The sequence below is a fragment of the Rhincodon typus genome, chromosome 15 (assembly GCF_021869965.1).
Source record: "Rhincodon typus isolate 14 chromosome 15, sRhiTyp1.1, whole genome shotgun sequence".
NCBI classification, from domain to species: domain Eukaryota; kingdom Metazoa; phylum Chordata; class Chondrichthyes; order Orectolobiformes; family Rhincodontidae; genus Rhincodon; species Rhincodon typus.
In genome coordinates this window covers 51,392,141-51,405,429 of record NC_063346.1, presented here as the reverse complement: position 1 = coordinate 51,405,429, position 13,289 = coordinate 51,392,141, and the positions used below count along the sequence as shown (strand labels likewise).

General features: G+C 43.5%; 1 protein-coding gene across 1 annotated transcript in view; it reads left to right on the top strand.

The window, feature by feature from the left end:
- Positions 1 to 13,289, top strand: part of smpd3 (sphingomyelin phosphodiesterase 3) — a 248,396-nt gene that overhangs the window by 220,497 nt on the left and 14,610 nt on the right. The window contains exons 3-4 of the mRNA XM_048605906.1: positions 5,789 to 5,864; positions 7,249 to 7,404. Of these exons, the coding sequence (XP_048461863.1) occupies positions 5,789 to 5,864; positions 7,249 to 7,404 (232 nt within the window). The remainder of the gene's footprint in view (positions 1 to 5,788; positions 5,865 to 7,248; positions 7,405 to 13,289) is intronic.

Here is a 13,289-nt window from a genome sequence, read left to right as displayed (position 1 = left end):
TTCCTTAGCATCCGTGATTCTTTCCTCAGTAAAACACCGAGGAGAAATATTCATTAAAAATCTCCCCCATCTCCTGTGGATCCTCACATAGACAGCCATGCTGATCTTTAAGGGGACCTATTCTCTCCCTAGCCACCCTTTTACTCCTGATATATATGTGAAACCTCTTGGAATTATCCTTAACCTTATCTGTCAGACCAATCTCATACCCTCTTTTTACTCTTCTAATTTCCCTTTTAAGTGTGCTGCTACACTTTTTATTGTCATCTAGGGATTCACTTGAGCCTGATAGCTTAAACCCAATGTGTGCCTTCTTCTTTTACCTGACCAGAGCCTCAATATCCCTCATCAGCCAGGGATCTCTGAACCTGCTAGCTTTTCCCTTCACTCTAACAGGGACGTACTGTCCCTGCACTCTTGTTATCACACTTTTAAAAGTCTTCCATTTGCCAGTCATTCCTTTTCCTTCAAACTGACTCCCCCAACTGACCTCTGCTAGATCCTGCTTAATGGCCCCAAAATTGGCCCTGCTCAGGTTTAGCACCTTAACCTGTGGACCTGTCCTATCTTTTTCCATAACTATGTTAAAACTAAGAGAGTTATGGTCACTGAACCCAAACTGTTCCCCGACTGACTCTTCAGTCACTTGCCTGACCTTGTTTCCTAAGAGGAGGTCCAGTGTTGCACCATCCCATGTAGGGCACTCTGCATATTGATTTAGGAAACTTTCTTGGACACAGATGACAAATTCCACCCCATCCAGGCCTTTTCCACTCTGGGTGGCCCAGTGAATACAGGGGAAATTAAAATCTCCAACCAATACTACTCTATAATTCCTACAGGTATTTGTTATCTCTTAACACATCTGCTCCTCTCGTACCCGCTGACTTTTGGGGGTCTATAATACAGTCCCAACAGAGTGACCATCCCCTTCTTGTTTCTAAGTTCTAACCATATGGCCTTATTTGATGACCCCTTAAGAATATCCTCTCTAAGCACAGTTGTTATGTCCTCCCTTATCAAAAGGACAACTCCCCTCCTCACTTACTTGTACTTCTGTCACACCTGTGGCTTCTATATCCTGGAACACTGACTGCCAGTCCTGCCCTTCTCTCAACCATGTTTCTGTTATGGCTATAATATCCCAGTCCCCCAAAGCCAATCCATGGTCTGAGCTCATCTGCCTTACTTGTCAGGCCTTGTGCATTGCAATAAATGCACTTCAAATCAGAGGCCTTTTCCCTCCCTTTACTGTGCCCCTGGCTATCCTGAATAATAAACTTGCTCTCGATGGCTAATGTATTTTCCCCTGACTTCTGAATGGCCCCTCTCTTATTCAGAGCCCCACCCCCCCGCCAAACTAGTTGAAAACCTCCCGGGTAACACTAGCAAATCTCCCCATGAGGATATTGGACCCCCTCCGGTTCAAGTGCAACCCATCCCTCTTGTACAGGTCACGTCTACCCCAGAAGAGATTCCAATGATCCAAGAACTGAAAACCCTCCCCACTACACCAGCTCCTCAGCCAAGCATTCATCTGGCCTATCTTTCTATTTCTATCCTCACTGGCGCGTGGCACTGGGAGTAATCTGAAGATCACTACACTTGAGGTCCTGCTTTTTAACTTCTTACCTAACTCCCTATATCATTTCGCAGGACCCCATCTCTTTGTCCATCTATGTCATTTGTACTGATGTGCACAATGACCTCTGGCTGTTCACCCTTCCCCTTCAGAATGTTCTGCAACTGCTCAGAGACAGCCTTTACCCTGACACCCGGGAAGCAACACACCATCTTGGTGTCTCTTCTGCGGTCACAGAATCTCCTGCCTGTCCCCCTCACAAATGAATCTCCTATCAGTATCGCTCTGTCTGACTGCACCCTTTCCCTCTGACCCTCAGAGCCGGTCACAGTACCACTGACCTGACTGCTGCTGCTAGTCGCTGAAAGGTCATTCCCCACCGCCCTCCCACCAACAGTATCCAAAGCAGTATACCTGTTATTGAAGGGAATGGCCACAGGGGAACCCTCCACTATCTGCCTTCAGCCTTACCTCTTCTGGTGGTCACCCAGCTACCTGCAGCCTGCACCTTATGAGCGACCACTTACTGTAGCACTTATCAATGATGTTCTCTGCACCCTGGATGATCCTAAGTGCATCCAGCTCCAGCTCCAGTTCCCTAACGCGGTCTGCCAGGAGCTGCAGTCGGGTGCACTTCTTCATAGGTGTAGCCACCAGTGACACTGGAAGTCTCCCTGGTCTCCCACATCCTGCAAGAGGAGCATGCCACTGCCCTAACTGCCATCCCCACTGCCTTTAGTCTAGGCAGAAAGAGAGTTTAAGAGCCCTTACCTACTCATACCTGTACTCCTACTCATTCTCCTCAAGGGCAAAGGCCTCAGCACTTCCACTCTAACACTGGCCCACTCTCTTAATGGCTGTTGCCTTGTACACCTTTACCTTGCCAGTCATCCTCCTCACAGAGTCACTTTTTTTTGGTCACAGGAGGAGGGAGGGTGGGAAACACCAATGAAGTATGGGATCACCAATGTAGTGTGGAAACACCAATGTAGTTTGCCCAGCTGGAGCTCATCATTTGAACCATTTATATATAAAAAAAGACCTAAAACAAAATAAAAATTTAAAACAGGCAGACACACTATGTTTATTGGTTGTGAATGATTGTACTTCCTGTTGAGTTATTTGCAAAACATTTTGTTGTGTTTTTGGTTGCACTTCAGCTCCACGCTTCTGATATTTGGGCATCTGCTACTGATGGGTGTGGGCAGATTAGAGGACCTCCTTGTGGGTTTGCACCTGGCCAGGCTGGCTATAAACAGGTCCAGGGCAGTGGACTGTGGAGGGGAGCATACACGCCAACTCTCTGCCCCTCTTCTGTGGTTGCATTTGTGCCTGAGTGTCCTTGGAGAGAGAGCACGTGGCATCCATCAATGCTCTCAATGCTTCAGAGAGAGATGACCACTGCTGGGTAGTCAATGTTTTATTTCTGCCTCCAACTCCATTTGGTTTATCCCCTTCCCTCTCTCCCTAGAGCCCTCATGATTGATGGCTTGCATTGTCTATAATGGGCTTTGCATGTCAATATCTAATTGGCTGCAAGGGTGATTTACTGGTGGCAGTTAACAGCTAAAAGCATAGTAAAAATGTCACAGTGATTTTATAATGGGGAAAAAAAAATGTTCAGTCGTGTGTAAGAACACTTCTGGATATAAAAATAAAGCAGACCTAGGGATGGGTCTGTGGAACTGTCCATCCCTGACTGGCACTAGTCTATATACACCATGAGTGATGGCTTTATTTTGATGGTCAAGAATAAACAATTTCCTTTCCTTCAGGTTTACTCAATTATTCCATTCCTGTCTATGGTTTTCTCACCCAGGTTATTAATTTCTATTGGTAGAATGCCTTATTACCACAACTTACAAACATGCACAGAGACTTAGCTTGGCTGAACAGAAAGGCCCTCCCCGTCAGATCCTTCATAAGACTTTGAGTCCACACTCTACCCTTGAGGTGGCTGTGGTGGGGAAGAAAATATTGGCCACATGACCTTAACATCCACAGTCTATGCTAGCCATGCAGCAGTGTGAGGCAATGGGTGCTACCATTGGCATAACTTGGTGACAACCACCTTTGTAAGTCAAGGTGCCTGAGACATTGTTCGTCAGTGAAGTTAAGGGAGGGGAAATGCTTCCTGAAGACCCAGTATGGGTCCAGCTTCCTGTAGAATGCCCACTTCTTCCCTCTTCTACTCAATTGCCCTTGCTCATTCCTGTCCATCATCTTCCACTGTAATAGAAGCCAATAAACCAAGCACATCAGCAGTGAACTTGTTTTGAATGCAATCAAAGCGAGCCCAACTCCAGATGGAGAGAAAGGATGGTGTGATGTACTGTCAACATGGAAACAATGCACCCTCCAACAGAACAGCCACATAAACATTTATTTAACAAATGCAAAGCAGATTTGCAGCAACATTTTTCTGGGCCAAAATTTTTAGTTAGAGGCAAGAGCAAATCATTGCCTAGTTGAACAATAAGCACTTTGGTAAATCGTACAGTTACTCAGTAACTTATATGCTAATCTTGTTCAATGAACAGCAACTCTATACAGTTATACAGCAATATACATAATGTTGTTTAGCAGCTATGCAGTGAGTTACCTTTACTCTGCTAAAGAGAGCAAGGCCCATCAGCCTGTATATTTTCCAGTTTATATACTCTTGAAGAAAATAATCATAGTCTCTTTGCTACCATTTCATATCCACACAACACTTGAAAAATTACTAACATTTGACTGTGTGGAGATTTGTGTATTTTGTATGCCTGACATATGCAGGGGGGAGGAGAAGGTATACAGGCCTGAGGCAAAGTACAGACTGTATTAAATATTAACGAAAACTCAAGCAATTCCAAATTTTCAGGCATTCTGCCTTCAGGTGATGGGAACCCCGTTCTGCTGTTAACGAAACTCCAGCCCATTACAAAGGAAATGCATGCAGAAATATTACTGCCTATTTCAATACTCAGTGATGCTTTTTGGCCCTTATAAATACATCAGTAATCACTAGGAAAATTGAGAGTAAGCATGAACTTTGGCCATTGTGTCTGGATAAGGTAATCTGTCTCATGGGTAGTGAAAAATTAGTTCTTATGTGGCTCAGGACAAAATATTTCTACAACACCAAATGACTATCGTTTCCCTCACATCAATTCCATTATGATTTCCTGTCGAGTTCATGTCCTGGAATATTCCTATCAACTGAAACAAGACAGAGGGTTTCAGAATCTCCACAACTCCATGCAAATATCACTAGGCCTGTTAAGGGGGTAGCGTGAAGCAATAGAGAAGGTTTAGTTTGATAATGTATGCTGGGATTCAATGCTTTGTTTTTGTCTCTGATGTTAGTTATGTGGATTGTTTTACTTTGTACTACAGTCATCAAGAGTGAGTTGAGACGGTTCTGGCTCTATTCGATAATATCTTGATCTTTTCGAATATGATGGGCTATCAGACACAGTTGAAGTTGATTAATATTGAATTATACTGCCTCAGCCTGGACCTCCAAAGCACAGTATCATACCATCTTGGGACTGATGCCTGCCATATCAATAAACTGAATAGTGTTTTCTACTGTTGTGTGAAGTGTATCTAGTTTATGTACTTATTAGACATTGTGCTGGATCTAGACTAGTGGAAAAACTCCAATTCTTTTCAAAGAGCCCTATAGTTTCAACAAGTCAATTTGCATTTAAATAGCCTATTATCATCAGAATGGATTTTGTGGGGTGACATACTGCTTCCACATTGAGGCACAATGGCAGCAGAGTGTATCATCTACAAGATATACTGCAACAAGGTTGCTCTGATTATACCTTCCAAACCTGTGACCTCTATCACTTAGCAGGACAAGGGTAGCAGATGCATTGGAACACCACCTCCTGCAAGTTCCCCATTTTGACCTACAACTATTGTGTCTTTCCTTCATCTGATACTAGGCAAAAGTCCTGGAACTCCCTCCCTTACAGCAGTCTTGGGATAGATCTACAGTTCAAGAAGACAGCTCATTGCCATCTTTTCACAGGCAATAAACGCTGGCCTAGCTATTGATACTTCCATCTCGCGAATGAACAAAATAAAGCTTTGTTCCCCGTACTTCAGAATATATGCTGTAATGACTATCTCCTTCTGTAGACAATTTAATTAATGGAGATAGAACTGTTACCAGTGAGACCCTTCTAATTATTCTTCCATTGATCCTCAAAGGTGCAAGTTGGAACTACGCCTCAGGACCAAAGGATTGTGGGTTATGTTTCCTGCACACATTTGCAAGCTCTGGCAGGTAAACCTACTTTGATCTGATTAATTAGGTCATTTATCTGCTAGCCCTGGACTTTGCTTAATTTCAAGAACTTTGTCTTTTTCATTTATTTTATTTGATCTTTTTCATCAGAAAAGAAGAGTCAACCAGTATATTTCTTCAGAAAACAAGTTTTCCCAAATTAGCAAACTGTCCTGACCCTCTCAAAGTCACCAACTCCAAACTTCTCTCCCTTCCCCAACTACTTCCACCCTCACCAACTCCCTTTGCCATCCCTACATTTCCAGCTATCCGAGCATGCCCCACCCACCCACCCTTCCCTAACAAAATCCTCAGAACCCCATCATGCTATCCCTTCCAACTGCCCATGCCATCCAACAACACAACTCTCTCCAAGCACCCTTCCTTCTCCAACTCTATTGAATTAACTATCTTTCAAGAGAACTTACCCTGTTGCCCCAACTTCTTTGCAAACTCCCCCATACTTCACAACAACTCCTACCTTTGCTAATGCTCCATGCCTTCCTTGACTCCTCTTGACCATGCCAACACCCCACATCATGAGCTCTCCATGTCTTATCTTCCCTTTCTCCAAAAAACAATTACATCAGCTGCCCATACTCTGGCCACTCTCCCATACTCGCCTCCCTCCCTACCAACTCCTACCTTCACCATCTCTCTTGTCAAATGATCTCACCAACTCCTCACATCCATGCAAATTCTCTTTTGTCAAATTCCCAACTTGCACTGGCCAGCAACCACCCCTACCCTACATCATCCTGGACAAGTATCCCACAAATTCTCCACATCATCATCAACTCCCCATCTCCTTTTGCTATCCAACTGAATGTGTACAAGTGATATGATGGAGCATGAAGTGTTTTTCTCCTGGATTAAGTTTGTAGAAGCTAGTTAATGTTGTCTTTATTCCCAGTCTCAACATAACTGATTGATCAACAGATGTCTGATAGCTCACCTTGAACCTTCAGAAATGCACAAGGCAGTTTTTTTTTCCCTGAACTGTGCCTCTTCTCTTTCATGTTCTGGATCATTCTTCAAATGTTTAAAATTTGTTTTCAGCTTGTATTATTGGAAGGACTTTCTGAATTGATGAAACAGGCAGATGCTCCCACTCAATTCATTGCATTTTCATGGTTGAGAATGTGTAAGCCAAGATTGGGTATTATCAACAAATGTGTAAATGCAGCACAAACAAAATTGAATTATTGGGATCGAGTACAACTGCCTGAGAGTCAGGCATTCCCAGTGCTATTCGTTAATGTGCTCTGTTGTGCACCTCTCTGCTGAAAATGTTATGTGGCCGCTTGTTCAGTTTCCACTACATCAAACACTGTATTTAATTAAGAAAACGCTGCAATGTTGTTAACATCTGCCTCTCACTCAGGAGATGCCGCCATTCGCTGTGAACAGATGGACCACCTGCTGGACTGGCTGGCTGAGTTCCAAAAATCTACCTCTTCATCAAGTCCCACCAATCCAGAGGATCTGCTAGCGTTTGATGTCTTACTAGGAGATCTTAACTTTGACAACTGCTCCTCAGGTGGGTCCCTGCATCAGCACTATCTGAGAGACAATAATGGCAGTTGGGGAATTAATCTTCTAACACCAACTGTTCCTGGCATCCCTGGTTTCTTCAGTGATACAAAGCACAGCTATAGTTGACAACAGTCAGCATTACAACCATCCCAGTGCTACTTATTAGATCCCACACATCAACCAAGTAGCATTTAATTATCAAAATTAAACAAAGAACTGTAGATGCTGAAGATCTGAAAAAGAATCAGAAATCGCTGGAGAAACTCAGCAGGTCTAGCAGCATCTGTGGGGAGAAAGCAGAATTAATATTTTGGGTCCAGTGATCCTTCTTCAGAACTTTGAAGGGTCAAACTGCTCCTCTAAACATGTAGCGTTCCCTCAGTACTGACCATCCAATAGAAATCCCTGGGTATTGCCTCTCTGACAGTGCAGCACTCTCTCAATACTGCCCAACTAACCACACAGCACTCCCTCACTACTGACCATTTGAAAGTGGAGCGCTCTCTCAGTTTTACCTCAGTAATAGCGCAGACACATTCTGCAGCAGCTCAAGAGGGCAGCTCATCGCTGCCTTCTTAAGGGCAACTAGGGATGGGCAATAAGTGCTGGTATAGAGGTCCCTGAGTTTAATTCTCTGACAGTGCAGAACTCCTTCAATACTATCCCTCTAATCATACAGCACTCCCTGACTACTGACCATCCAATACCATAATTGTCCCATGGAACTGACCCTCTGACAGTGGGTCTTAGGACTGTTCTTTTAGGTGTTCAGTGCTCCTTCAGTGGAAGCCATCTGACTGTGCAGTACTCCCCCAGTACTGCCCTTCAGTTATACAGCACACCATCAGTTTGATTCTTTGACAGTGCAGCACTCCCTTAGTACTGCCCACCTGACAGTACTGCAGTCACAGAAGTTAGTATGCAGCTACAGCACATAATCACAAAATCTAATGGGATGCCATCCTTATTGTGAGAGGAAACAAACATAAAAGTAAGGGTCAGCACAATGTGGAGCTGGATGAACACAGCAGGTCAGGCAGCATCAGAGGAGCAGGAAAGTCGATGTTTCGGTTTACACCCTTCATTAGGACTGGGTGTTTTTCTTCAGTTATACAGGGCAGACGTGAGACCATATCTCAAATACTGTGTGCAGTTTTGGTTTCCTTAATTAAAGAAGGATGTAAGTGCTGGGGAGATAGTTCTGAGGAATTTTACTAGCTTGACACCTTGAATTAGCAGGAAAAGTTGGACAGACTGAGCTTCTTTCCACCAGTGTTTAGAAGACATTTCAGGATAGAGATGAGGAGAATTTCATTTTCTCTTTAAGGGTTGTGAAACTTTGAATGAGGTGGGTAGATTCTTGTTAGACAGGGAAATCAAGAGTTAGTGCAGATACATGCGAATGTGAAACTCAAAACACAAACAGAACAGCCATGATCTAATTGAATGGTGGAGCATGCTCAAGGGGCTGAATGCTCTATTTCTGTTCTTATTTTGTTTGTTTATATATTTATAGACCCTCAGCACAATCCTTCGAGAGTGCTGTGCTCAGAACTGACTCACCAAAATTGCAGTGGTATCTTAGAACTGACCCTCTGACAATCCAGTATCCTCCCATTAATGGAATGCAACTTTAATACACGGCCTTTGGACACTGGAACAAGAGTGCTAATACTGATCCATGGCATCCTCAACTCTCAAGATTGGGTATTTAACAGCTCCCTTGCATTCATTACAGCTGATGGAAACTGGACTGGTTTTAAACTGCAGCTTTCAATGAGTTACAGAGATATGTGTGTTTTTGAAGAATGACTGTGAACAGTTTGAGGACAGTTCAGGTTAATGACCCAATATTCAAGTGTATGTTCCAGACTCTAGTATAATACTGAGAGAAGCCTACATTGTCAGAGGAGACGTTAAAACCCTATCAACCTGTTGAATTGTACGTTGGTGGTCTCACTATGCTGTTGATATTGATGTGTTCAAGCACAATTTTTGCTCAAGTAACAACACTGTAAACAGTTTAGCGGTCATTATGTTACAGTTTGTGAGATGGTTCTCCCTGTAAAATAATTTTCTAATGTCTGCATAACAATCACAGACCTTAATGAAAAGAAATCAATTGAAATAAAATGTTTTGAGGTATCTCTGAGAAACACAAACCATAATATCTTGCTCAGAGATAGTAGGAACTGCCGATGTTGGAGAATCTGAGATAATAAGGTGTAGAGCTGGATGAAAACAGCAGGCCAGGCAGCATCAGAGGAGCAGGAAAGCTGAAGGAAGAAGGGTCCAGAACCGAAACATCAGCTTTCCTGCTCCTCTGATGCTGCCTGGCCTGCTGTGTTCATCCAGCTCTACACCTTGTTATCTCATAATATCTTGCTGTCGGTTTAAGGGTTGTGACTTGTTACGCAGGCTCCCTCTCCTGGACCAGTTGTGGTGACTCCACAGAGTCGAGTAGACTCTTTCCTTGACTCAATCCATGCTATCTGTGGCTGGGAGAATCTCCAAAAAGGTGATTCATTGGTAAGCACAATGAAATAGACCTTTATGGGTGTGAGGGGGAGAGTACATATGCCACTCCCGAGATGCTGTCTGCAGACTGAGCTGGGAAATGTCCCTGAGCTACAACAAGCTACTTATCAATAACAGAGCATCACATTTAAATGTGAGAATTAGCTTTGAACTGATTTGGTTTAACATTAATCCCCATTGCAGGACATTAGTGCCTTAAGGACATTCTGAGTAGAATTAATGGATCTGTTATTCAATTATTTAATTCAGTTACTCTAATAATGCGTTTGGTCTTTTCACACTTTTTTCATGCATTGTGCATTAACAGTCTAACTGGGTTTCTGTAAAGGGCATGATCAGAAGGTGAGTTACTTGCTACAGAATTACCCGCTCTTGGAGCCACAGTATTTATATGCCTTACTCAGTTATGTTTCTGATAATGGTAACCTCCAGGAAGTTGATGGTGATAGAAACAGCAGTGGAGATGTCATTGAATGTCCATCGGGGATGATTAGATTCTCTCTTTTTGGAAATTGTCATTGTCTAGCACTTGTATGGTGCAAATGTCACTGTCCTTTATCAGCCTAAGTCTGTACATTGTTTAGATCTTAATGCATCCAGTCATGGATTGCTTCAGTATCTGAGGAGTTACAAAGGAGACTGAACACTGCACAATCTTCAGTGAAGCACCCTATTGGTGACCTCATGATGCAGGGAAGGTCATAGGTCAAACAATCTGTTCCATCATAGACACCACCCTAAAGAATTCCTTAAGTCCTGGTCTGAAATGTTTGGCTCTGACAATCACACCACCTTTCTCTGTGCCTTTTTATGTCTTTAACCAGCAGAGAGTTTCCCCACAATTTTAATTGATTTCAGTTTTACTTGGGGTTCTTGATGTCACACTTTGTGAGTGTTGACTGTATTGGAACAGCTTGTCCAAGGGGTATGGCCAGTTCTGGAGCACAATCCTTCAATACCGAGCTCCATTGTCTTCGCAACCACAAGTTTGAAAACAGCATAGATTATTTAAGGGGAAGCTGTATAAACACAGAGAAGGAGAGAGAAATAGAAGGATATCTGAATAGGGTTGGATGAAGAGGGCTTCAAGGAGCCACATATAAGAACATAAGAACTAATAGAAAAAGTAGGCAATTCAACCCCTCAAGCCTGCTCTGCTACTTCATACGATCTTGGCCACTTTCATCTTGGCCTCAACTCCATTTCCTGCATGATCTTCACAACTCTTCAACCTATTACTAATGAAAAATGTGTCTATCTTTTCCCTAAATTTACTCAATGTCCAGGCATCCATCACACTCTGAGGTAGTAAATTCCACAAATTCACGACTCTTAGAGAGAAGTAAATTCTCCACATTTCTGTTTTAAATCCGCTACTCCTTATCCTAAAAACTAAGACCTCTCATTCTAGCTTGCCCCAAAACGGGAAACATCCTCTCTACATCTACTTTGTCAATCCCTTTAGCATTTTATATATTCCTCAATTAGATCTCTCATTCTTCTAAACTCCTGACAGTACGTGCTTAAACTGCTCAATCCCTCTTCATAAGACAAACCTCTCATCTCTGGGATCAATCTAGTGAATCTCCTTTGAACTGCCTCCAGTACAACCACATCCCTGTTCAAGTAAGGATATAACACTTTCCTCCAGAGTAAGGTATGGTAACATAAATTATAAACAGTAACATAGATCAGTTGCACGAAATGGTCTTTTTCTATATTGTAAACTCTATATTATTCCCTGTGCCTCGTGCCTTCAGCTGCTTCTTGATATTGTGTGAAGTGAATCAAGTTGATGAAAGTAGGGAGAAAGAAAGCCAGAAACTACAGGCCAGTTAGGCTGACATCAGTCTTTGGGAAAATTCTGGAATCTATTGTTATGGAAATATTATGATTCCAATAACCTTTGAAGCATTAACTGTTTATGAATACTAATTTCTTTTAGTTTCCCAGTTAAGCAAGTCCCTCTAGTATTTCTGGGAGATTTCCTGTAACTTCTTCCACGAAGGCAGACACCAAGTTTAGTTTTTCTGCCATTTCTCCATTCTCCATTAAAACGTATTACGGCACATGTCTAGAGAAGATGAGACTCGAGCATAGGCTTTCTCGCTCAGAGGTAGGGACACTACCACTCAATCATAAGAGCCATCCGTTTTTCACTATAAATTCTCCTATTTGTAACAGCGTATATTTGTCCTCCCTAATCTTTACTTTTTCACAGATCTGAGAAGTTTTTACAGTCCACCTTTGCATTCATCACTAATTTGCATTCACGTTTTTATTCTCGTTTTTTTTAGTTGGCTTCTTCGTCCTCCTTGGATGGGTTGTAAATTGATCGCACTCCTCAGGCTTACCATTCTTCTGGCATCCTACTTCCTATGACCTAATGCAGTCTTTAACTTTTTATGTCATCCATAAACTTGGCGATGGTACATTCACTTTCATCATCCAACTCATTAACATATACTATAAATATTTGTGGCCTCAGCGCTGCTCTCTGTCATCAGTGCACTGCAGCTGCACCCGTTCGGTCAGACCCTTGCCATCAGGCCACTGCAGCTGGGTCCAGTGCTATCAGACCCCTGCCAGCAGATCACTGCAGCTGGGCCTAGTGCTATCAGCCTCCTAGCATCCAATCACTGCAGTTTAGCCCATTGCTATCAGCCCCAACTTTCATTCATCTGTTTCTCTGCCGGATCGGTCCAAGCAACTTGAAGCATTTTTACTGTTGTTTGCTGCCATCTAGTGGAGGCTTTCTGAACACATATGGGTTTGAACAAGGTGCAGGGCTGGATGAACACAGCAGGCCAAGCAGCATCATAGGAGCAGAAAGGCTGACGTTTCGGGCCTAGACCCTTCATCAGAAAAGGGGGGAGGGGAAGGGGGTTCTGAAATAAATAGGGAGAGAGTGGGAGACGGATAGAAGATGGATAGAGGAGAGGATAGGTGGAGAGGAAACAAACAGGACGAAGAGGCAGGGATGGAGCCAGTAAAGGTGAGTGTAGGTAGGGAGTTAGGGAGGGGATAGGTCAGTCCAGGGAGGACGGACAGGTCAAGGGGGCGGGATGAGGTTGGTCGGCAGGAGATGGGGGTGCGGCTTGAGGTGGGAGGAGGGGATAGGTGGGAGGAAGGACAGGTTAGGGAGGCAGGGACGAGCTGGGCTGGTTTTGGGATGCGGTAGGGGGAGTGGAGATTTTGAAGCTTGTGAAATCCACATTGATACCATTGGGCTGCAGGGTTCCCAAGCGGAATATGAGTTGCTGTTCCTGCAACCTTCGGGTGGCATCGTTGTGGCACTGCAGGAGGCCCAGGATGGACATGTCGTCTGAGGAATGGGAGGGGGAGTTGAAA